The 26,917-nt window shown below is 45.6% G+C and overlaps 1 protein-coding gene across 6 annotated transcripts in view; it reads right to left on the bottom strand.

Annotated features, from left to right (window-relative positions):
- ATP6V0A1 (ATPase H+ transporting V0 subunit a1) overlaps positions 1 to 26,917 on the bottom strand; it is a 110,551-nt gene that overhangs the window by 39,804 nt on the left and 43,830 nt on the right. For 4 of the 6 annotated variants that reach the window (XM_056548158.1, XM_056548157.1, XM_056548153.1 and 1 more), the window contains exons 6-11: positions 21,633 to 21,739; positions 20,623 to 20,749; positions 4,417 to 4,499; positions 2,627 to 2,720; positions 2,087 to 2,299; positions 241 to 391 (exon numbers count right to left, since the gene is read on the bottom strand). In XM_056548158.1, coding sequence (XP_056404133.1) covers positions 241 to 391; positions 2,087 to 2,299; positions 2,627 to 2,720; positions 4,417 to 4,499; positions 20,623 to 20,749; positions 21,633 to 21,739 — 775 coding nt within the window. The remainder of the gene's footprint in view (positions 1 to 240; positions 392 to 2,086; positions 2,300 to 2,626; positions 2,721 to 4,416; positions 4,500 to 20,622; positions 20,750 to 21,632; positions 21,740 to 26,917) is intronic. The other 2 variants (XM_056548156.1, XM_056548155.1) reach the window with 1 other exon arrangement.

The raw sequence follows: 26,917 nt of genomic DNA, 5'->3' as shown, positions 1-26,917 counted from the left end.
CAACCATCTAAAGAGACACCCACTGGTCAACCATCTCTTTAAAGGCGTTGCCTGGTAAAAATACAATTTATCCCCTACCCTGAGCAGTTCCTTGAGAGGCGGGCCCATTCTGGAGATCGCAGGTGGACCCAGAGGTTGAGCCCCCCCATGATCAGGCACTTACCCCTATCCTGTGCTTAGAGGATAAGTTGTTTTTACTGGACAATCCCTTTAATACACATATTTATACAGCAGATTTACCTGGATTTATTTCCCGGTAAGTACTAATACCATAGGCATCAACAAGGTTCTGGAAACCGTACGTGAACTTGTTGGTCTTGTTGTACGTTGGCGGAGTCTGGTTAGTTTGCATCCTGTTCAGGATGGAGGGGACTGTAGATCCGCTATGTTCCTGAAAAAGATAAAAGATTTACAATGATATGAATGTACATACAAGTCGTTGTCTAGTACCTTAAAGGGGTTATCCAGGAATAGAAAAACAGAGCTAACATCTTTCAAAAACCGCACCCCGTCTGTCTCCAAGTTGGATGTGATATTACAACTTGGCTCCATTCACTTCAATGGAACTGAGCTGCAGAACCACACCCAACCTGAAGACAGACAGTGAGTGGTTTTTGAAAGAAATTCAAGCTCCGTTCTTCTATTCCTGGATAACCCCTATAAGGACACAGGGCATAAATGTTTGCCCTGCAGCTGATCCAGAATTGTGATGCACGTCCAGCTTCGGCTTCTTAGCACGGTTCGTAGGTGGACATCGCTGATCAGGGTGATATCCGGCATTAACCCTTTAGACACAGTGATCAAAGTGGATCGCAGCGAAATTGTGATGTCCCGATCAGCTCAGAGGACAGGTGGAGAGTCCCTACCTCCCTCCAGCTCGTCCAACCGGCAATCCAATAGTGCAGGAAGCCTCAACCGCCTGTAGTAATGGATCGCTGATAACACTGATCAATGCTGTGCTACGTGCAGCATTGCTCAGTGTTTACAATCTAAAGAATCCATGTAATAGTCTCCTATGGGGACTAAAAAATAGTGAATAAAATGTGGAAATTTTTATTTTTTTATTTTTAAAAGTAAGCCCCTTCCCTAATAAAAGTTCGAATCACCCCCTTTTCCATAAAAAAAAAAATTATAATAATGTAAACAAAAATACGTGGTATCGCTACATGGGGAAATGTCCGAACTATTAAAATAAAATGCTAATTAATTAAACCACAAGGTCAATGGTGTAAATGTAAAAAAAAATTGTCCAGAATTGCTAATTTTGGGTGACTTCATTTATTCGTAAATTTTATAAAAAAAATTCAAAAAAGTCCCAGCAAATCAAAAATGGTACTGATAAAAACTACACATCAAAAAAATGTAAAGAAATTCCTGTGTACGGAAAAATAAAAGTGTTTTTTTTTTTTGTTTTACCGTAGATTTGGAGGTAAAATCAGTGATGTCATTACAAAGTATAATTGGTGGCGCAAAAAACAATAACAACAAGCCTCATATGGGTCTGTAGGGGGAAACTGAAAACGTTCTGGGTATTAGAAGAAAAAAAGCGAGGAGAAAAAAAAAGAAAAATCGCTGTGTCCTTAAAGGGGTTCTCTTCCCCTAGACATCTTATCCCCTATCCAAAGGATAGAGGATAAGATGTCTGATCGCGGGGGTCCCGCCGTTGGGGACCCCCACAATCTTCCTGCTGCACCTGGCGTTCGTTTAGAGCATCGGGTGCAGTGGCGGAGGCTCATGATGTCACGGCCACGCCCCCTAAATGCAAGTCTATGGGAGGGGGCGTGACAGCTGTCACGCCCCCTACCACAGACTTGCATTGAGGGGGCGTGGCCGTGACATCACGAGCCTCCGCCCCGCATTGCCAGTCATCCGGCATGGAGCGGAGTTCACTCCGATGTCTGCGGTGTCGCAGCCGAGATCGTGGGGCTCCCCAGCGGCAGAACCCCCCTAGAGGCGGAGTACCCCTTTAAGGGGATAAGGACAATTTAGTGAAATGATACCAGTGCCGATCTAGCAATCTACTCCAGCAATATAAATGTAGAATGATAATGGGAAAACCAATGAGAGAGTCCTGGACGCCACTCACCGTGCCCCTCCTGAGAGCAAACTGGATGGAGTCCAGATCGGCCACCGGGCACCAGACCTCTGCGATCAGACACTTCTGGGTGACATCAATGTTGCACAGGTTTAGTGTATGGTAAATGGCCTTCATTTTTCTGACCTTGATAAACCAGACTCGGATTGTTTTTGCAGCGGCTTGAAGGACGCGCTGGCGATGGTCTTCGGTTTGGTTAAGAACCTAAAATTTAGATGGCTTCCATTAGTGATCGGTGCCAATACTGTACATTGTGAAAACTCGGGCAACCTGGGAGCTTGGTGTTTATCTATGATGATGATATTGCAGGGTTTCCCAACCAGGGTGCCTACAGCTGCTGCTAAACTACAACGCCCAGCATGCCCGGACAGCCTTCGGTTGTCCGGGCATGCTGGGAGTTGTAGTTTTGCAACAGCTGGAGGCACCCTGTTTGGGAAACACTGATTTTGGCAGTCACTATTAGCCAGCATTTATTCCTTATATGGTCGATTTTATTTGTTCCAATAATAGACAACCTCTATAAAGTTTTACCATCTGCAAATCATCAATCCTTGTGTTGACCCCTGCAGCCATCTCCTTGCGTTCTTGTGGCGTTTCCGGACAAGGGTAAAGAGAAGCTCGAAATCTGCAAGGCAAAAGAAAAATGACATATATTGTAACATATCTACATTGATAGTAAAGCAAGCAACTAAGCAAAGTATTTATAATAATAATCATATTACTAATAATTATAATAATAATGATACAAAAAACCTAATATAATAGTAATAATACTGAATAATAATAAATATAATACTGAATAATAATAATAATACTGAATAATAATCATAATAAATAAGTAATAATCATATTCATTATAATAATACAAAAACATATAATATAATAGTAATACCGAATAATAATAATAATATTGAATAATAATAATACTGAATAATAATCATAATAAATAATAAGTAATAATAATCATATTAATTATAATAATACAAAAACATATAATATAATAGTAATAATAATACTAAATAATAATACTGAATAATAATCATAATAAATAATAATGAGTAATAATAATCAATTATAATAATACAAAAACCATAATAATATAATAGCAATAATAATACTGAATAATAATGATAATACTGAATAATAATAATACTAAAAAATAATATTACTGAATAATAGTCATAATAAATAATAATGAAATAATAATCATAATAATTATTATTATTATAATAATACAAAAAACATAATAATACTGAACAAAAATAATAATAATACTGAATAATAATAGTAATAATAATAATAACACTGAATAATAATCATTAGAGATGAGCGAAGTTACAGTTCTTCGATTCTGCATGAACCTCGCAGCTCGGCGATTGCTGACTTTGTCCTGCATAAATTAGTTCAGCTTTCAGGTGCTCAGGTGGCTGGAAAAGGTGGATACATTCCTAGGAGAGTCTCCAGCCACCGGAGCACCTGAAAGCTGAACTAATTGTGTGTGTGTAGCCTTAGCCAATCATAGCTCATCTTACACTGAACTGCTCTGAGCTGTGTGTAGCAGAGTGAGGGAGGAAGTTCTCCCCTGTATGGCTTCAGATGATGTCACGCCTGCTGGGGAACGCCCCTTCCCAGTCTGTGAATCTGACTGAGACTGAGCAGAAAATACAGAGCAATATCAAGGTAGAAAACTAACAAATAATAAAAATAAAGGCCGGGGGTGGATTATCATGATGGGGACAGTGACCTGGGAGGATTATAACATTTATCAAGATCATGACAGGTACTCTTTAAGGGAAACCCATAATGCCGGCAGCATAAACCTGGTGGAGGCGGCACAAGGCGACTCTTTGTCCTGGTTCATACAAGGGATCGCAAGCTGGATACTCCTCTATAATAACAATATAGCAGGGTTTCAAAACCAGTGTGCCTCCAGCTGTTGCAAAAGAATGGATCACAGCATGCCCGGACAGCCAAAAGCTGCTGAGATGAGAAGGAAGCCTTGATTTGCCTTTCAGGGACAGTGTGATCCTATAGAGGAGCCTTTGGCTGTCTGAGCATTCTGGGGTTTGTAATTCTGCAACAGCTGGAGGCACCCTGGTTGGGAAACACTGACATAAAGAGCAGACAGACTCTTTGTTCTGGTTAAGACATGGGATCGAGAACTGGGTGCTCCTCTATAATGATGATAAAGCTGGGTTTCCCAACCAGTGTGTCGCCAGCTGTTGCAAAACCAAAACTGGCAGTATACCCAGGCAGCCTTTGGCATCCAAAAGCTGGATGACATCACATTTTATCAGCAGGACAGTATTATTCTCTCGTACCCCTCACAGATCTTCTTCACTCTGTTCTTCAGCTGGTCTCCTTGGAAGAATATGATGAATACCGACTTGTGAACGCTGTCGCTCTGAAAAGTGCAAGCACATGGATTAGTACCACAGTGTGAACCGAAACGGGTTGATGCCGAGCATGTACATACATCTTTTGGGTACACGCAAAAGACTGCAACGTCAAGGCAACAAACTTTGTTAAATAATTAAATATATAATGCCTGCCATACATACTCCACAAAAATAAAAGTAAAGATCCTCACATATCTTAAAGGGTTATTCTCCAAGACACAGCTGGGTGTTTGCCAGTCGTACACCCACAGGAACTTCCTTTACCTTACTTCTTTGGCCAATCACAGCACATACTCCTCTCTGTTATGCCAGACATAGTGCTGGTGAAAGTTCCCTGAGCTGAATAGGCTGGCATCGTGCTGAGGGATGATTTACAGTACACTACTATAGATGGCATGTGGAGGGAAATGGGCTTACTGATGACTGGCTTCACAGGGTGCTGTGTAAGCAATAAGGAAAGAAACAGCAGAGGCAACTCATGGGAGGAAGTACACTGAGCACTGAACTTATGCTACTACTGAGATGAGAGGGAAGCCTTGATTTAACTTTTAGTGGCAGTAAGGATTCTCAGTAGGACAGAGAAAGCCTCAGCTTTCATGTTCACAATGCATTGTTACTCTGCTCTCTCTCTCCCCTGCACATAGCACATGCTAAGCTCCGCCCCAATGTCCTGTATTCTGTCCTGATCTGCTACTAGGGACAGATTTCCCCTAACAACAGGCTGTACACAGCAGATTGCAGGGAAAGGAGACATCAAGTGGGCAAAACTTTAAAGCTGCTTTTCTAGGGGTAAGGAGTCATTTTTGGTAAAGAAAGTGTTCTACAAAAATATTAAAAGGAATAGTCCGGTACAGACTATTCTTATTCTATCCTGCCCGGGCTGCAAAAAAAGTGAAAACAAACTTTCACTTACCTTCCCACGTTTCCCCGGAGCTCTGCTACAGCTGATCGGTCGGCCGGGCTGTCTTCTTTCTACTTCCCTTATCCAGGAACATCAAACGGCGCTTCAGCCTATCACCGGCGAAGAAGGACATCGCTGCGGCCGGTGATAGGCTGAAGTACCGTGTGACGTTCCGGGCTAAGGGAAGTAGGTAGTAGACAGCCCGGCCGACCGATCAGCTGTAGCGGAGCTCCGGGGGAACGTAGGAAGGTAAGTGAAAGTTTATTTTTGCTTTTTTTCCAGCCCGGGCAGGATGGAATAAGGATACTCCGTACCGGACTATTCCTTTAAAGGTCGCATATACCATCAAATAACGCGGAATCAACGGCAGCTGAAAGTTATTAAAGCCAAAAGTGTTTCAAATCCACAACCCCTGCAGATTTATTGCAGATAAACACACAGCGGATCTGACGCAGCACTCAAAGAGCGGCAGATCTTAAATCCGCTGCAGATTTTTTAAATTTTATTTTTATTAGATTTCATCCACTGGGCTGCTACAGTATTTGCTGCAGGTTTTCTGCATGGCAATTCAGTGCAAAAAAAAAAATCTTCTGCCAATGCAACAAATATATCCCCAAAAAATATAGCTAAACATAACTTTATTGAGTAACAAATTGCCAAAAAGTCCAAAATATTAAAAACAACAAACCATTCGGGTTAAAGAGTCTCAAAAATCAGAGCACTCCAATGGGTCAATCCCCAATTGGGGATTGACCCATTGGAGTACTCTGATTTTTGAGACTCTTTAACCCGAATGGTTTGTTGTTTTTAATATTTTGGACTTTTTGTCATTTTGTTACTCAATAAAGATATTTTTAGCTATATTTTTTGTGGATATATTTTAGATAATTTAGCTATAGTGGACGTGAGAGTCCGGTTTTTGTCAGTCATTGGTTTTCTGCAAATGCAACACCTGTAGCACTACAGTCACATAAGGGTAGAAACGCTGGCACTGCTGTACTTGACTAGTACAGGATGATACACGGACTCACGTAGTAGTGTCCAGGGATCCCAACTTTTCAGAACAGAGGTAATGTCTCAAATAGAACAACCGGAGAGGGATAGAATCTCTGCAGCACACGTCTTTGATCCAACACAGCTTTATTGACAGCAAAGTGCAGCGCACAGGCGACAAACGCTTTTCTCCTACAGCTTCTTCACAGCCTCAATCCGACATTACTCCCCACCCCCAAATGTTGGATTGAGGCTGTGAAGAAGCTGTAGGAGCAAAGCATTTGGCGCCTGTGCGCTGCACTTTGCTGTCAATAAAGCTGTGTTACACCCCCCAACCCCGCCAAATTCATTGTTGAAATTCTTTGGAAAAAAAAACAATAAAAAATCACGTTAAACTGGATTTGCTCCTACTCTGGACAGAGGTGTCAGCAGAGAGCACTGTGGTCAGGCAGAAAAGAATTCCAGAAAGAAATACAACTTCCTGTGGAGCATACAGCAGCTGATAAGTACTGGAAGGATTAAGATTTTTTTTAATAGAAGTAATTTACAAATGTAAAAAAATAATAACAGTGAGTGCAGCTCACAATTAATTAGCCAAGGTGTGAGATAAATTTGTAAAAAGGAAGAGAAATATAACCCTAAACCTCAAGGCTAATATCAGATAAACCAATACATGATGAATGTAAAAGAACCGTGCCTCAAATGTATGATGAAAAAAAATATATAAAATGTATTAAAATATATATAATCAAAATTATATTAATTCCAAACCTCCTGTCACAGGGCCCTTGTGAGGAGGTAAATATAATATATATATATATATATATATATGATAGAATAAGAAATATAACACCATTGTATAAATTGTTATGTAATTCATTAGTCCGGCATTTGATGGTTCAGAATCGCAAAAATCTCAATGCTGCTTTAAATTTCGGACTGTGAGATTTTTGCTATTCTGAACCATCAAATGCCGGACTAATGAATTACATAACAATTTATACAGTGGTGTTATATTTCTTATTCAATATATATATATATATTACCATATTTATCGGCGTATAACACGCACTTTTTAGGCTAAAATTTTTAGCCTAAAGTCTATGTGCGTGTTATACGCCGATACCGCCCCAGGAAAGGCAGGGGGAGAGAGGCCGTCGCTGCCCGCTTCTCTCCCCCTGCCTTCCCTGGGGTCTAGAGCCCTGCTGCTGGCCCTTCTCACCCCCTGGCTATCGGCGCCGCTGCCCGTTCTGTCCCCCTGACTATCGGTACCGGCACCGATAGCCAGGGGGAGAGAAGGGGCAGCGGCACCCATTGCCGGCGCCGCTGCCCCGTTGCCTCCCCCATCCCCGGTGGCATAATTACCTGGGCCAGGTCCGCGCTGCTGCAGGCCTCCGGCGTGCGTCCCCTTCGTCGTTGCTATGCGCGGCGCATGACGTCAGAGCGCCGCGCCGTGCATAGCAACGACGCAGGGGACGCACGCCGGAGGCCTGCAGCAGCGCGGACCCGACCCAGGTAATTATGCCACCGGGGATGGGGGGAGGCAATGGGGCCGCTTCTCTCCCCCTGGCTATCGGCGCCGGCAATGGGGCGCCGGCACCGATAGCCAGGGGGAGAGAAGGGGCAGCGGCACCCATTGCCGGCGCCGCTGCCCCGTTGCCTCCCCCATCCCCGGTGGCATAATTACCTGGGCCAGGTCCGCGCTGCTGCAGGCCTCCGGCGTGCGTCCCCTTCGTCGTTGCTATGCGCGGCGCATGACGTCAGAGCGCCGCGCCGTGCATAGCAACGACGCAGGGGACGCACGCCGGAGGCCTGCAGCAGCGCGGACCCGACCCAGGTAATTATGCCACCGGGGATGGGGGGAGGCAATGGGGCCGCTTCTCTCCCCCTGGCTATCGGCGCCGGCAATGGGGCGCCGGCACCGATAGTCAGGGGGACAGAACGGGCAGCTGCGCCGATAGCCAGGGGGTGAGAAGGGCCGGCAGCAGGGCTCTAGACCCCCAGGAAAGGCAGGGGGAGAGAAGCGGGCAGCGACGGCCTCTCTCCCCCTGCCTTTCCTGGGGATGTATCGGGGTATACACGCGCACACACGCACCCTCATCTTACCATGGATATTTGGGTAAAAAACTTTTTTTACCCAAATATCCTTGGTAAAATGAGGGTGCGTGTTATAGGCCGGTGCGTGGTATACCCCGATAAATACGGTATTTACCTCCTCACAAGGGCCCTGTGACAAGAGGTTTAGTATTAAAGGAGTACTCCGCCCCTAGACAACTTATCCCCTATCGAAAGTAGACCCCCGGGATCTCGGCTGCAGCACCCACCTGTTGCGGCTTCCGGCAGCGCTGGAGGCTCTCATCCTAACGCCTCACGACCACGGTGACGTGAGATCGTGACGTCACGACTCCGCCCCCATGTGACGTCACGCCCCCCCCCAATGAATGTATTTTAATACATTTTATATATTTTTTTTCATCATACATTTGAAACACAGTTCTTTTACATTCATCATGTACAGTGACCCCCCGACCTACGATGGCCCCGACATATGATGAAATCGACATACGATGCTTTTTTATGTCGGGGCCATCGCATTAAGTGCTATCAGGCAGCGCCAAATGCTTAAGCTGCTGTCGGATAGCAGCTTAATGTTCCCCGTGTGGTGCGGTAAGTATTACTTACCCCTCCACGATGCTCCGGGGTGCCCTCCGGGTCCAGCGCTGGTCTTCCGGTGTCTTCTCGGCCCTCTCCGATGACGTCAATGCGCTGCTGCACACGTCATCCAATAGGAATGGCGTACGCAGCGGTGTAATGACGTTGCTACGCAGGCCCAGTAAGGCCTTGCAGAAGACAGAAGAGGACCGGAGAAGACAGAAGAGGACCGGAGAAGACAGCGGAGAGCCCAACGGAGGCCCGGGGACACCATCTCGAGCGGCGGGGACACCATCTCGAGCGGCGGGGACAGGTGAGTACAGCTTCCTATACTTTACATTGCACGAATCCCTCAACATACGATGGATTCGACAAACGATGGCTCGTTTGGAACGAATTACCATTGTATGTTGAGGGACCACTGTATTGGTTTATCTGATATTAGCCTTGAGGTTTATGGTTACGGTATATTTAATTTACAAATGTGTTCCTCTTTCTGGCACCAGTTCATTTGAAAAAAAAAGGTTTCCACTGGAATACCCCTTTAAGAAGCCATTCTAACTATCCCTGACTGTGATGCACTGCCCACAGAAGGATACGGGTAGAGGAAATGACACACGATCACAAGGATGAGGTTTCTGCTACCCACATCCCTATAAGCCTCCCTGCAGCAGTGACTGATACCTTTCAGGTTCATAACTACAGTAGATGTATATATTGTGGTGAGGAGTTCACGAGACGTCTACTAAGATGTTCTGCTGGAAACCTAAGATCAGTATCTGTATATATAGAGAGCGGCTAAGAGAGGTCCCGCTGGCATCCGGCCAGCGACCATCTTATCTTGTGTGGCAGGAAGTCCAGCGGTCCTAGCAGAGATCTTTGATCAGACCCTGGATGGCAGGCACTGCCCAGCACATGTTCCCTGCAGATAAGCCGCATATACAATGACTCATGCCGAGAACATTCGTCTTCCTTGCCAGACCAATAGGTTCACCGCTAGAATACGGACCGTGAAATATCAGATCGGCAAGACTAAAGCTGGTCATACACACTGGATCTGTATGGGAGTAGAAAGAGTAAGTCCAGAGGACAGCGCCTTATACATTACCCCGGTGATCAATGATTCTGCTGAGGGGTCCACACAGGTAGAAGCTTCTGAAAGATGGCCGCTAACCTTGTACATGAAAAAATGCGTCTATAAACCCTATTTAGTGGGGTTTTAAATGCTGTGGGAAAGCTGCTCAGCCCATTGGTCGTAGAAAAGGGGCATCCTGTCTAAGGCTGGGTTCACACTACGGTTTGTAACTACGGTTCCCGTATACGGCTGGCCTTTATCGCGGCGCCCGCACTCAGCCGTATTCGGGAACCGTAGTTAATGTGTGTCTATGAGCCGACCGGAGTGAACCGCAGCCTCCGGTTGGCTGCTTTTTCATCCATATGCGGTTTCCCGACCGCAAGCAAAAACGTGGTCGACCACGTTTTTGCTTGCGGTCGGGAAACCGAAAACGGACGAAAACGCAGCCGACCGGAGGCTGCGGTTCACTCCGGTCGGCTCATAGACAAACATTAACTACGGTTCCCTAATACGGCTGAGTGCGGGCGCCGCGATTAAGACCCGCCCACCCATCCTCCCCGCCGTATACGGGAACCGTAGTACAAACCGTAGTATGCACCCTGCCTAAGGCTGCATTCACACCACATTTTTGCAGTACAGTTCCCGTATCAGGTTTTTGATGAAAAAACGTATTCCTCAAAACCTGACTAAACTGTATCAAAATGTGTACAAATTTTAACCCGTACACAGTTAAAAACCGTATATGGTTTGAAAAATGTTGTCTGGTTGCATCCGTTATTTAAGAAAATAAACGTATAAGTTTTCAACTTTTCATTCCATTTTGAATAAAGTTTCACTTGTTTGATTGAAATTCCAAGAAAAAAAAACTGTGCAAAGTCAAAAACCGTATGGTGAAAACCGGATGGAACTTTCTGTACGGTTCCCATTGACTCCCATGTTAAAAAAAAGAAAACGTATACGGTTTAATACAGTTTTTCACCCGGACCCAAAACCGTGGTAGACTACGGTTTTGGGTACGGGAAAAAAATAAAATGCAAAAAACCGATGCAACCGGATACATCGTTTGGCATACAGTTTTAAATGGAGAGTCAATGCATACGGTTTTCCATACGGTTCCGTACGGTTTTCACGTTGAAAACCTATACGGGAACTGGATTGCAAAAATGTGGTGTGACAGTACAATTAGGGTGCATGCACGTCATGTTTTTGCAATACAGCTCCCATATACGGTTTCAAAGTAAAAACCATACGGAACCGTATAGAAAAACCGTATGCATTGACTTAACATTGTAACCCGTATGTCAAACGCATCATCCAGTTTAGTCCTTTTTGCGTCTTATACGGTTTTGTTATCTGTTTTTTTACCCGTACCCAAAACCGTAGACTACCATGTTTTTTAGTCCAAATGAAAAACCTTATTAAACCATATATATATGATTTTTTTTTTTACATGGAGTCAATGGGAACTGTATGTGCGTGTTTTCACCATACGGTTTTTGACTTTGCACAGGTTTTTTTCTTGGAATTTCAATCAGACAAGTGAACAAAATGGAGTGAAAAGTTAAAAAAGTATAAGTTATTTTCTTAAAAAACGGATGCATCCGGACATTTTTTTAAAACCGTAAACCGTAAATTTGTACACGCGTTTTGATACAGTTTGGTCCGGTTTTGAGGAATCCGTTTTTCATCAAAAACCTGATACGGTAACTGTATTGCAAAAGCATAGTGTGCATGCAATCTTAAAGGGGTACTCTACTGCACACATCTTATCCCCTATTCAAAGGATAGGGGATAAGATGTCTGACCGCGAGGGTCCCGCAGCTTGGACCCCCACGATCTGTGTGCAGCACCCGGCGTTTGTTTAGAATGCTGGGTGCGGGCGGCGGGGGTCGTGAGATCACAGCCATGCCCCTCGTGGCGTGGCTGTGACTTCACGGCCACCCGCACCCAGCGTTCGAAACAAAATGTTCCGCAGACTGGGGCAGTGGAGTACCCCTTTAAAGAATGTGGTAAAGTAAAAACCCTTCTGGTGTTGCTTATCCCAATGAAAATGGATTCCAAGTCAGGAGTAATGTCCAGATCCAAAGTGGATTACAATAAAATAATAAAAGGACCGATGACGCATTTCAGGGGTGCATCCCGCTTTATTATTGCTCCACGTGAGCGCCCATCTATATGGGATTTTCTTCTTTTAGGTGTTGATCCCGGCATCTAGAGTTACTTGGGTAACGCACAAGACGCCCTGCGCTGGTCTCTTCTTTTTTCCACTTAGGGTAAGTTCACACCAGCGTTATGCTCAGTTCATTGGAGTCCATTCAAACTATGACACTTGAACGGAGAAAAAAATACCGCAAGCAGTCATTTTTTATTCCCTTCAACTACTGCGATGCAACAGATACCCGACGGAAACCCGTCGGACCCTATTCAACGTCAATGGGACCTGTAGGTGTCTGTTGTGCTCTGACCTGTTCAGGGTCCGTTCGGCACAAAAAAAAAAGTTGCGCCGACCCTGAACAGGTCAGAGCAAAACACTGGTGTGAATCTAGCCTTTTCCTGTTTGATATTTATAAGGGAACTTACAATCCCTGTATCTGTATCTGATCAGCTTCTTTAAAAAGGGATACTCCGGTAAAAAAAAAACATTTTATTTTTAAATCATCTGGTGCCAGAAAGTTAAACAGACCCTTCCAGTACTTATCAGCTGCTGTATGCTCCACAGGAAGTTCTTTTCTTTTTGAATTTCTTTCCAGTCTGACCACGGTGCTCTCTGCTGACACACCCAGGAACTGTCAAGAGCAGGAGCAAATCCCCATAGCAAACCTCTACTGCTCTGGACAGTTCCTGAGACTGACAGAGGTGTCAGCAGAGAGCACTGTGGTAAAACTGAAAAGAAATTCAAAAAGAAAATAACTTCTTGTGGAGAATACAGCAGCTGATAAGTACTGGAAGGGTTAAGATTTTTAAATAGAAGTAATTTACAAACCTGTTTAACTTTCTGGCACCAGTTGATAAAAAATTTTTTTAAAAAAATTAAAAAAAAATAGTTTTTTTTTTTTTTTTTTACCTGAGTACCCCTTTAAGTTTTCCCTGCATCAATCCTCTCCCCAGCAGAGGGAGTTCAGAACATGCATAATCGCAAAATTTAAAGGGGTATTCCAGGAAAACCCTTAGAGATAGATAGATATATATATCTCAACTGGCTCCAGAAAGTTAAACAGATTTGTAAATTACTTCTATTAGAAAATCTTAATCCTTCCAATAATTATCAGCTGCTGAAGTTGAGTTGTTCTTTTCTGTCTGACAACAGTGCTCTCTGCTGACACCTCTGTCTGTCTCGGGAACTGCACAGAGTAGAAGAGGTTTGCTATGGGGATTTGCTTCTACTCTGGACAGTTCCCGAGACAGGTGTCATCAGAGAGCACTTAGACAGAAAAGAACAACTCAACTTCAGAAGCTCATAAGTACTGAAAGGATTAAGATTTTTTAATAGAAGTAATTTACAAATCTGTTTAACTTTCTAATGCCAGTTGAGATTATATATATATATATATATATATATATATATATATATATATATATATATATATATAAATAGCTTTTTCCTGGATAACCCCTTTAACCTCTTAAGGACCCAGGACGTACGGGGACGTCCCCGCACCCTGGGCCTTAAGGACCCAGGACGTCCCCGTACGTCCTGGCGTTTTCCGGTCTCTGCCGCTCGCCGGGCAGAGATCGGAACTGGATGCCTGCTGAAATCCTTCAGCAGGCATCCAGGGCAAACGCCGAGGGGGGCCATGTAGGCCCCCCATGTCGGCGATCGCCGCAAATCGCAAGGGAAATCGCCCTTGCGATCTGCGGCGATACCGGGCTGATCGGGTCTCTGGGACCCGACCGCCCGGTAATTTCGCATGATCCCGACTGTCACAGACAGCCAGGACCATGCTGAAGTATCGGAGCGAGGTGGCAAGCCGGTGCATTGCCGTGGAATGAGATTTGCCATAGAATGAGATGGTCCGCCTCCATCACATCCTATTGGCTCTCTCTTGTCACGTGACATATTTAAACGTCACGCATCGATGCGCACAGTAGTGTCAGTTTGCCTATCACAGGGAGAGGATCTCCTCACCCTGTGATAGCTGAAGCTGTACGGAGCTCTCATGGCCTCTGTGGCCCGACAGAAGTTCACACATGTACGCAGCTCATACGGCTGCCTCATATACATTTACTGTTGATCCACAGCGCTATCGGGATCCCTATGCCCGATGGCGCTGTCATCAGGATCCCCACGCCCGCATCTCTACTCCCCGTCCCCCGCATCTCTACTCCCCGTCCCCCGCATCTCTACTCCCCGTCCCCCGCAGCTCTACTCCCCGTCCCCCGCAGCTCTACTCCCCGTCCCTCCGTAGCTGTACTCCCCGTCCCGTTAACGCTCAGTGAGCGGGGAACAGAAAGTAGAGCATCGGGCGCAGGTTAAGTTATTCGCGTAGTGCTGCGCATGCGCAGTACTACTTTACCTGTGCCCGATGCTCTACTTTCTGTTCCCCGCTCCCTGAGCGTTAACGGGACGGGGAGTACAGCTGCGGGGGGCGGAGGACGGGGAGTAGAGCTGCGGGCGTGGGGCGCTCGCGGGGACGCACACTGATGACAGCGGCATCGGGTATAGGAATCCCGATAGCGCTGTGGATCAACAGTACATGTAATAATAGAGTATGTGTATATGAGCCAGCCGTATGAGCTGCGTAAATGTATGAACTTCTGTCGGGCCACAGAGGCCATGTTAGCTCCGTGCAGCTTCAGCTATCACAGGGTGAGGAGATCCTCTCCCTGTGATAGCCAAACTGAGACTACTGTGCGCATCGATGCGTGAAGTTTAAATATGTCACGTGACAAGAGAGAGCCAATAGAATGTGATGGAGGCGGACCATCTCATTCTATGGCAAATCTCATTCCACGGCAATGCACCGGCCACCTCCTCCGATCCCCTGCGATCTGTCGGTTAGTGAACCGACCAATCGCAGGAGGGGGGGCGGTTACTTCCTCCCGTCCTGCCCGGCCCCTGAAAGTCGGGACAGGACGGGAGGAAGACCGGAGGACGCGGCGGGGGACGGGGGAGTGCTGGGGACCGGCCCCGGTACTTACCTCGTCCCTGAAGACCCGGATCCCGGCGAGGAAGATGGCGGCGGCGGCGACAGGTGAGTTGATCTTCAGCCGCGGTCGGGCCCTTTACAGCAATGCACGTCGCCGTAAAGCGACATGCATTGCTGTAATAGGACCCTGTAAACTACAACTCCCAGCATGCCCAGACAGCCCTTGGCGTCTGGGCATGCTGGGAGTTGCAGTTTTGCAACATCTGGAGGTCCACAGTTTTTGGACCACTGTGCCCTTCCAGATGTTGCAAAACTACACATCCTCAGCATGCCCTTACTGTCCAGGCATGCTGGGAGTTGTAGTTCTGTAACATCTGGCCCTTCAGATGTTGCAGAACTACAACTCCCAGCATGCCTGGACAGTTTTGGCATACTGGGAGTTGTAGTTTTGCAACATCTGGAAGGGCACAGATTGGGAACCACTGTATTAGTGGTCTGCAAACTAGTCCTCCAGATGTTGCAAAACTACAACTCCAAGCATGCTGGGAGTTGTAGTTCGGCAACATCTGGCTCTAAAGATGTTGCCGAACTACTACTCCCAGCATGCCTGAGAATGTTTGGGAGTTGTGGTTTTGCAACAGCTGGAGGCACACTGGTTGGGAAACATTGTTTCCTAACTCAGTGTTTCCCAACCCGTGTGCCTCCAGCTGTTGCAAAACCACAACTCCCAAACATTCTCAGGCATGCTGGGAGTAGTAGTTTTGCAACAGCTGGAGGTCCCCCCCCTGTGAATGTACAGAGTACACTCACATGGGCAGGCGGCTTACAGTGAGTATCGGGCTGCAAGTTTGCAATGCAGCAAATTTTGCGCGGCAGCTCAAACTCGCTGTAACCCCCCCCCGCCCGTGCGACTGTACCCTAAAAACACTACACTACACTACCACAAAATAAAATAAAAAGTAAAAAACACGACATATACACATACCCCTACACAGCCCCCCTCCCCTCCCCAATAAAAATGAAAAACACCTGGTACGCCACTCTTTCCAAAATGGAGCCTCCAGCTGTTGCAAAACAACAACTCCCAGTATTGCCGGACAGCCGTTGACTGTCCAGGCATGCTGGGAGTTTTACAACAGCTGGAGGCACCCTGTTTGGGAATCACTGGCGTAGAATACCCCTATGTCCACCCCTATGCAAATCCCTAATTCAGGCCTCAAATGCGCATGGTGCTCTCACTTTGGAGCCCTGTCGTATTTCAAGGCAACAGTTTAGGGCCACATATGGGGTATCACCGTACTCGGGAGAAATTGCCTAACAAATCTTGGGGGTCTTTTTCTCCTTTCACCCCTTATGAAAAGGTGAAGTTGGGGTCTACACCAGCATGTTAGTGTAAAAAAAATAAACTTTTTACACTAACATGCTGGTGTTGCCCTATACTTTTCATTTTGACAAGAGGTAAAGGGGAAAAAAGCCCCCCAAAATTTGTAATGCAATTTCTCCCGAGTACGGAGATACCCCATATGTGGGCACAAACTGCTCTGGGGGCGCAAAACAAGGCCCAGAAGGGAGAGTGCGCCATGTACATTTGAGGTGATTTGCACAGGGGTGGCTGATTGTTACAGCGGTTTTGACAAATGCAAAAAAAAAAAAAAAAACACATGTGACCCCATTTCGGAAACTACACCCCTCACGGAATGTAATGAGGGGTGCAGTGAGAATTTACCCCCCACAGGTGTCTGACGGATCTTTGGAACAGTGGGCTGTGCAAATAAAAAATGTTGTACAGCCCACTGTTCCAAAGATCTGACAGACACCAGTGGGGGGTAAATGCTCACTTTATGCCTTCTTACGTTCCTCAAGGGGTATAGTTTCCAAAATGGTATGCCATGTGGGGGTTATTTTGCTGTCCTGGCACCATAGGGGCTTCCTAAATGCGACATGCCCCCCGAGCAAAATTTGCTCTCAAAAAGCCAAATATGACTCCTTCTCTTCTGAGCATTGTAGTTCGCCCGTAGTGCACTTCAGGTCAACTTTTGGGGTACCTCCATACTCAGAAGAGATGTGGTTACAAATTTTGGGGGGTATTTTCTGCTATTAACCCTTGCAAAAATGTGAAATTTGGGGGGGAAACACACCTTTTAGTTATTTTTTTTTATTTTTTTTTTACGTATGCAAAAGTCGTGAAACCCCTGTGGGGTATTAAGGCTCACTTTATTTCTTGTTACGTTCCCCGAGGGGTCTAGTTTCCAAAATGGTATGCCATGTGTTTTTTTTTTGCTGTCCTGGCACCATAGGGGCTTCCTAAATGCGACATGCCCCCGAGCAAAATTTGCTCTCAAAAAGCCAAATATGACTCCTTCTCTTCTGAGCATTGTAGTTCACCCATAGTACACCTCAGGTCAACTTATGGGGTACCTTCATACTCAGAAGAGATGGGGTTACAATGTTTGGGGGGTATTTTCTGCTATTAACCCTTGCAAAAATGTGAAATTTGGGGGGAAACACACATTTTTGTGAAATTTTATTTTTATTTTTTTACATATGCAAAAGTCGTGAAACACCTGTGGGGTATTAAGGCTCACTTTATTCCTTGTTACGTACCTCAAGGGGTCTAGTTTCCAAAATGGTATGCCATGTGGGGGATTTTTGCTGTTCTGGCACCATAGGGGCTTCCTAAATGCAACATGCCCCCCAAAAACCATTTCAAAAAAACGTACTCTCCAAAATCCCCTTGTCGCTCCTTCGCTTCTGAGCCCTCTACTGCGCCCGCCGAACACTTTACATAGACATATGAGGTATGTGCTTACTCGAGAGAAATTGGGCTACAAATATAAGTATACATTTTCTCCTTTTTCCCCTTGTAAAAATTCAAAAATTGGGTCTACAAGAACATGCGAGTGTAAAAAATGGAGATTGTGAATTTTCTCCTTCACTTTGCTGTTATTCCTGTGAAACACCTAAAGGGTTAAAACGCGGACTGAATGTCATTTTGAATACTTTGGGGGGTGCAGTTTTTATAATGGGGTCATTTGTGGGGTATTTCTAAAATGAAGACCCTTCAAATCCACTTCAAACCTGAACTGGTCCATGAAAAATTGTGAGTTTGGAAATTTTGTGAAAAATTGGAAAATTGCTGCTGAACTTTGAAGCCCTCTGATGTCTTCCAAAAGTAAAAACACGTCAATTTTATGATGCAAATATAAAGTAGACATATTTTATATGTGAATTAAAAAAAAAATTATTCGGAATATCCATTTTCCTTACAAGCAGAGAGCTTCAAAGTTAGAAAAATGCAAAATTTTCAAATTTTTCATAAAATTTGGGGATTTTTCACCAAGAAAGGATGCAAGTTACCACAAAATGTTACCACTATGTTAAAGTAGAATATGTCACGAAAAAACAATCTCGGAATCAGAATGATAACTAAAAGCATCCCAGAGTTATTAATGTTTAAAGTGACAGTGGTCAGATGTGCAAAAAATGGCCGGGTCCTGAGGTGTAAAATGGCTGGGTCCTTAAGGGGTTAAAGAACAAGCAAAACAATTACCGTAGCTTCCATTTCCAAATCAGAGCGAACAACAAGGTGCCTGGAGCGGCCATACGATGGGGTGCGCAGGCGAGTAGGGGGCACTAGCACAGCTGTCTAGGTGCAGATAGACTATAGACCCTTCCTGTGTTTGTATACTGGATACTGAGATACGGGTAAGGAAGTCAATCTGTTAATCAGTAGGGACTGAGCTCATTCTGAAGGCACTTCCTTGGCAGTACAATGCCGAATGAGGACAAAATGAGAGGCTGCCAAACCACAAACATACCGTACACCAGTGTTTCCCAACCAGGGTGCCTCCAGCTGTTGCAAAACTACAACTCCCAGCATGCCCGGACAGCCAACGGCTGTCCGGGCATGCTGGGAGTTGTAGTTTTGCAACAGCTGGAGGCACCCTGGTTGGGAAACACTGCCATACACAAAGGCCGAGGCTGGTATAATAGGGGTAAGGACTGTACAGTCAGATTTCTGTATAGTGTAGTCTGATTATTTCAGGAAAGGGCTCTTCTGTGGGAAAATCTGGATTCATGCTTATGATACAAGCAAAATGGCGCGTTCTATGCAGAATTCTTGACATATGGCATGGAAGTATAGATATAGTGCTACATGTAAAATAATATTTTACTTAAAAAGGAAATCTGTCATCAGTGTCACCTGTCGGTACCAATACTGGTGACAACCATACTTACCAGTCCACGCTCCGGTTCTCCTGCTAACATCCTCCGTAACTTCCGCTTCAGGGCAGACTTGGAGCAAGGGCGGAGCTTCCCGACGTCACCGCTGCTGCTTCTCTGCTGGGTCCGGCTACTAGGAAACAGCAGCGGTGACGTCAGGAAGCCCCGGAACGGAAGATACGGAGGAAGATCTCGGGAGAACCAGAAGCAGGGAGCGGGGTCAGGTAAGTATGGTGGTCCTCAGGGTCACCTGTGGGTGCAGACAGGTAGTACAGGGGACACTGATAACAATCATACTTACCTGTCCCCTATCAGTGCTCCGGTTCTCCCGATAACTTCCCCCGTATGTTCCCTTTTGGGTCCGACTTGGAGCAAGGGCGGAGCTTCCTGACGTCTCCGCTGCTGCTTCTCTGCTGGGTCCCACTGCTAGGAAACAGCAGCGGTGATGTCAGAAAGCTCTGCCCTTGCTTTAAGTTGTCCCTGGAACAGAAGATACGGAGGAACATAGCGGGAGAACCGGAAGAAAGGAGCAGGGACAGGTAAGTATGGTTGACCTCAGGGTCACCTGTCTGTGCTTCCCGTTATCCCACTATCTTCCTCTGTATCTTCCATTCCGGGGCAGGCTTGGAGCAAGGGCGAAGCTTCCTGACGTCACCGCTGTTGCTTCTCTGCTGGGTTCCGCTATTAGGAAACAGCAGCGGTGACGTCAGGAAGCTCCGCCCATGCTCCATGGCGGCCCTGGAACGGAAGATGCAGCGGAAGATGTGATGCAGAGGAAGCCTGATAACAGGAGCACGGAGCGAGATCAGGTAAGTATGGTTGTCCTCAGAGTCACCTGTCAGTGCACATGTAGTACAGGGGACACTGATGACAATCATACTTAACTGTCCACGCTCCGTGCTCTGATTCTCCCGCTAACTTCCTCTGTATCTTCCGTTCCGGGGCCGACTTGGAGCATGGGCGGAGCTTCCTGACGTCACCGCTGCTAGGAAACAGCAGCAGTGATGTCAGGAGGCTCCGTCCTTGCTTCAAGTCGGCCCTGGAACAGATGATACGGAGGAAGATAGCGGGAGTACCGGAAGTACGGAGCAGGGACAGGTAAGTATGGTTGACCTCAGGTAGTACAGGGGACACTGATGACAATCATACTTACACCCCCCCCCCCCCCCCACAAAAACAGCAGAATGTTGTCTTACCGTCACCGGATCTTCCAACGGGTTTTCAATTTCTGCCTGACGAAGGAAGACGTTGCCACGGCAGACCCGCCACAACATTCTTTCGAAGGTGGGTATCCTCTCCCGGTTGATCACGCCGGCCACAAACCTGTAAACATATTAGGGGGAATAATAAGAATAGAGGTCAGCTGTGTCCCGAGTAAACGGAGCAGTAACGCACATGCTCAACCATTGCTATATTAATTTTTAAAGACAGTGTTTCCCAACCAGGGTGCCTGAAGCTGTTGCAAAACTACCACTCCCAACATGCTCGGACAGCCTTCGGCTGTCCGGGCATGCTGGGTGTGGTGGTTTTGCAAAAGCTGGGGGCACCCTGGTAGGGAAACACTGGCTTAAGACAGAAGTCCTCATATTGCCAAGTGTTAACGTTGGGCATAGTCATAAGCCCCATAGGCAGTTTATGGAGTAATGGCCCAGCATGTGCGCTGCCCTTCCATTCACTTGGGGGACAATTGTCAAAGAAGACCCCAGTGGTCGGACCCCCTCCCAATCAGATAGTAACCCTTTTAAAGTTTTATAACTATCATTTAAAAAAAATTTGACATGTTGCCCAGACTTGTGAAAAGTTTTGATCGCACCGAGCGTTGAAACTGCCCGAGTGTATCAGAATTATTCCTCTTGTCCCGGCATCCCGCTCCTGTACCTGTTTCACGCTGCCCGCAGTTTGAGCAGCATAAAACAGGTGACAGATCCCTTCTAAATTTCCCCATAATTATATATATATATATATATATATATATATATATATATATATATATATGCTTGAAAAAGGCTCCAGGAGGAGCTGAAACGTTGTAATGCTGACATGAGATATTAAATCACTTATTTTGTTGGAGTGCTGCGCCTGTATCTGTTTTTTATATATATATATATATATATATATATATATATATATATATATACATAAAATTATAAAAACTAAAACCATGCAGGTGCAGTTGCCGTATAAATGGTGCGGTTGCCGTACATACCCAAGCCTCAGTGGTGCTCCTCTTCCGATTTCGCTTGGCTCCAGCAGTGAAGAGGACTCCTCCAGTAGGTCAGGATCCGCCATCTGCTGATGATGATGGAATTGAGCCTGAATTCACAAACCAATTAATAACTAATCAAACTAGTTAGTGGCATGCAGGGGCCGTGTGGGGCGGGCATGAGTGCCAGCTGTGTGTGGGGAAGGGGGGGGGGTTGTGATGGGGACGTGGGACACACAGAGATAAAGTGGGGGGTGTCTATGTATCAAGGCAATGGCGGCATTCATATAGATGTCTACCAAATTAATGCAATATGTATAAATATATATATATATATATATATATGTATAAATATATATATATATATATATATACACATATACATATTTTATATATTATTATTATTATTTTTTTTTTTTTTCAGGGTTTAATCCTAAACCAAATTAACCAACAGCCTGCATTAATACATAGACTTTGGAATAATCCTTTAAGACAATCTGCACTTGGGGGGGGGGGGGGGCTGCAGAATAGGAACAAAAGGATTTCGGGTTACGTGAACACTATACCCATGAATGTAAGATAAATATTATTATGCTAAAACAAGAGCATAATAATAAGCGATACATGTCACTCTGCTTCCTCCATGCATTACACCGCGCTAAGCATGGAGCGCAGGCGCAGCGGAAGCGGCAGACTGACATGTATAGTCACATGCACCTCCATAGGACGCCATGCTACAGACGGGGGTGCCGTCCAGCCAGCACAGAAGTATGGGAGAACAGGGAGCAGAGCTACATACAGAGAACGGGGATGATAATCGTATAGGTGCCTTTCAGCTTTTGCCAGTACAAGGTCCCAAATCCCCAGACTGTCCCGGCTAAGGTCACGCTGCAGTTGTGCTCCGACCTATTGAGGGTCTGTTCAGCTCTTTTATTTTTACATTTTTTGTGCTGAATGGACCCTAAACGGGACGAAGCACAACTGATAACACCGTGCCCCGACGGATTACATTGACTTAAAGGGGTACTCCACCCCTCCGCTGCTGGAGACCCCCGTAATCTCGGCTGCGGTACCCAAGACATCTGGTGCACGGAGCGAACTTCGCTCCGTGCTGGATGACTGCCGATGTTGGGCGAACACTTGTGACATCACGGACACGCCCCCTTAATGCAAGTCTATGGGAGGGGGCGTGACGGCCGTCACGCCCCCTCCCATAGACTTGCATTGAGGGGCGTTGCCATGATGTCACAAGTGGGCGTGAGGTCACAAGCCTCCAATGCAGCACCCGACTCTCTAAACAAACGCCAGATGCAGAAGGGAGATCGCGGGGGTCCCGCCGCTGGATCCTTTGGATAGGGGATAAGATGTCTAAGGGCGGAGTACCCCTTTAAAGGGGTACTCAGCTGCTCAGCGCCTATGAAGTCGGGGGCGGGGCTATGAAGTCACAAGCTCCCGGCATCGGCTCCAGTGTTCGGAACAGTTTCTTCCAAACGCTGAGCAGTGGAGTACCCCTTTAAATAGGGTCCGTCGGGTGTACGATGGAGTGACCAACAGAGCTCCTTTTAGCGGAGCACAGCGGCCATATTAAGGAGCCCTAAAAAGGGGCAGTGGGACACTATGACTTACCCACAATCCCCCTGGCTTACACGCACAGTGGAGACCAATTGCTAATACGGTCAGGAGACTGCAGCTGAACTGAGCACGTGCAACCAACTTAGTGCGTCGTAACCAATATACGTTCACACAACTGTAACTACGGTGCGAGTTAAGGTACCATTCATGTAAGAGGGTCCGCCGAAAAAATCTGCAACAACGGCAGATTTGTAGATGCACTGAAGTGAACAGTAGCGCAACCCTCAGAGTTACGATCATGTGAATGCGTCCCAAGACTAGAATGACACTGATTGGGATCAGCTTACATTCTGGGTATAGTTTCCCATCATAGACCTCAAAATGGGCCTCAAAAATCTGGTCCTGCTGCCTAAAACAACCAATCAGAGCTCAACTTTCATTTTTTTTTTTTATTTGATCGGTTGCTATGGGCAACAGGGCTGTTTTTTTTTCTATCCTCTTCCCCGAATCCTTTATGCAGTAAAAAAAAAAAAACATTTTGCAGCAGAAGCAACAGGTTTTTTTTTTTTTCCAGTGCAAACAAAAATCTTCAAAAAGCAACAACAATAACAACAACACGACACTGCGAAAGTTCTGTACCGGGGGGGGGGGGGGGGGAGCCAAGGGGGGAAATAAATAAATGAAACACAGATATATTATTAATCCAGACTATACAATAAAGGAAAATAATAAGCACCAACATCGGGGAAGAGACAATGGTTAAAATAAGATGAAGCGGGAAAAATAAAATAAGAACAAACGACAATAAAAGCAAAAATTATTAAGGGATCCAGGCTGTAAATGGCGGCGGCGGCGGCGGCAGTAAACGCTCACGTATACAGATCCAGCCTTGTGCAAATAAGCAGCTAGCTGAAAGCAAGATGGCGGAGGGAATGGAGAAAGAAAAATCCTTTAAAGGGGTACTCCGGTGGAAAACTTTCTTTTTTTTAAATCAACTGGTGCCAGAAAGTTAAACAGATCTGTAAATTACTTCTATTAAAAAATCTTAATCCTTCCAGTACTTATTAGCTGCTGAATACTACAGAGGAAGTGGTTTTCTTTTTGGAACACCGAGCTCTCTGCTAACATCATAAGCACAGTGCTCTCTGCTGACATCTCTGTCCATTTTAAGAACTGTCCAGAGTAGGAGAAAATCCCCATAGCAAACATATGCTGCTCTGGACAGTTCCTAAAATGGGCAAGGTGTCAGCAGAGAGCACTGTGCTCGTGATGTCAGCAGAGAGCTCTGTGTTCCAAAAAGAAAACCATTCCCTCTGTAGTATTCAGCAGCTAATAAGTACTGGAAGGATTAAGATTTTTTAATAGAAGCAATTTACAAATCTGTTTAACTTTCTGGCACCAGTTGATTTAAAAAAAAAAAAAAATTAAAAAAAAGTTTTCCACCGGAGTACCCCTTTAAGCTCAGAATTTGGTATTAGCCAAGTCTGTCTTTACCGTACGACCACCCATGCCTACGCCAAACCTTCCAAGAATAAGTATATAAGGGATAAGGTAAATAATAGCTGCCATACTTGCTGTTAGAGTAAAAAAAAGACAATTATGAATGCGTGAAATGGATTTTAAAAAGTCAGATACGATAATGCGCCTGGAAACCTTAATATTAGATGCTTGGAGGACAAGCGGGGACAATGGGAGGTGAAGGTGACGGAAGGGTGGCACTGCCATAGCAACTGCTCGATGCCATCAATGGAAAACGCCAACCTGTTTAACCAAAATGGGACGTCTTAGCGCTGTATCCCCCCCTGACTAATGCCCTCTGCATGATGGTAGACACCACAAAGAGGGCACCACAAAAAGAGGCAAACACTATCTTCATGGCCTATTGAAAGACTGTGCCAAAAAATGCTTAAAGTTCCGAGAATGAATGGATGCATCAATAAATAAAGGGGAGTTATAAAGCCCATGGGAAGTGCTCTAAAACATAACTTTTAACGGTTCCATGATATATAAGACACCACCAAAACAATTGTGACCCATTAAAATGAAATTAAATGCAAGCGTCCGTTGTACCAAGGATTAAAGCCCAACGCGTTTCCACTGTGTGTAACGGTTTCCTCAGGGGAATAGCATTGGTACAATCATTAGACACCTAAAAATTAGGCTAGATACAAAATTATTAATAGGGTCTCATAGCAGTGTCCAGAAAGCACATATCATTAGCTTAAAGGGGTACTCCAGTGGGAAACATTTTTTTTTTTAAAATCAACTGGTGCCAGAAAGTTAAACAGATTTGTAAATCACTTCTATTAAAAAATCTTAATCCTTCCAGTACTTTTTAGGGGCTGTATACTAAAGAGAAATCCAAAAAAGAAATGCATTTCCTCTGATATCATGATATCACAGTGCTCTCTGCTGTCCATTTTAGGAACTGTCCAGAGCAGGAGAAAATCCCCACAAAAAACATATGCTGCTCTGGACAGTTCCTAAAATGGACAGCAGAGGTCAGCAGAGAGCACTGTGGTCATGACCTCAGAGGAAATGCATTTCTTTTTTTGGATTACTCTTTAGTATATACAGCCCCTAAAAAGTACTGGAAGGATTAAGATTTTTAATAGAAGTGATTTACAAATCTGTTTATGGCACCAGTTCATTTAAAAAAAAAAAAAAAAAAGTTTTCCACGGGAGGGGAGTACCCCATTAAATATGGGTCTAGACTGTCACAGTGACCCTGCAGTATGCAGTTTCCAATGATGTAATGCAAAGTAAGGGTATAAAGGTGTAACAATACCAGACTGACCGATTTCCCAGGATGGCCTGTAAATAAAAAACAGCAGAGAAAGGGAACATTTAGTCCATGTACATGGAGTACATGGAGCCTCACAGCGACAGACTGTTTCCTGCGCTCCAAGCGCACTTCCTCGGGCTGCCGACCGGCAGCCCGAGGAAGTGCGCTTGGAGCGCAGGAAACAGTCTGTCGCTGCGAGGCTGCCCCTCTGCGTCTACCCGCTGTACATTTTACTAAAGATTTCTACTAGCAAGAACTTGGGGTGAGTGCATCCATTCATTCTCCGAACTTTGTGCCATTGCTTATCTCTTTTGGAGCGCACCCCAGTGAAGCCCCACATGTTGTTTTACTGGAATCTGGCACTTTGGTGGAAGCTGGTTCCGGGCAGCAGTGCCGGACTCACCCGTCTCTATTAGAATTTTGTGCCAAAAACTGGTCTGCTGTTCGGCAGCATGCACTGCACAGCCCTACGCAAATCATTGTATAGCGATGGCGCCACGTAACTGCAGCTCCACTAGCACTGAAGCGAATGGGAGCCAAGCTGCAGTTACCTGGCACCACCACTATAAAATGAGCGGAGCAGGGCTGTAATATGGGACACTCAACAGCTGACTGATGGGGCGGGGCTGGGTGGCTGCACACCACCGACCTGCAACGGAAGACATTCCGTGCATTAGCCAATCCTACAGGTGTCTGGCACCACACAATTGTGGAGTATAAGCTGGCATAATAATGGAAAAAAATAAAAAAGGTGTGATACCTACCTGCCCCGAATCTGCGCCACATCCGTCCCAATGGTCCCCATTGCTTTTGTTCCAACACACAGAAAAAGCATGCACAGCCAATCACCGGTCAAGTCCCAAACCATCTTGGGCCAGTGACTGGCTGAGCGAGCATTTCGAGCTGAAAGGAACTGAGTGTTGAACCAGAC

This window comes from Hyla sarda, chromosome 12 (genome assembly GCF_029499605.1).
Source record: "Hyla sarda isolate aHylSar1 chromosome 12, aHylSar1.hap1, whole genome shotgun sequence".
NCBI lineage: Eukaryota > Metazoa > Chordata > Amphibia > Anura > Hylidae > Hyla > Hyla sarda.
This window is presented reverse-complemented; position numbering and strand designations above follow the sequence as displayed.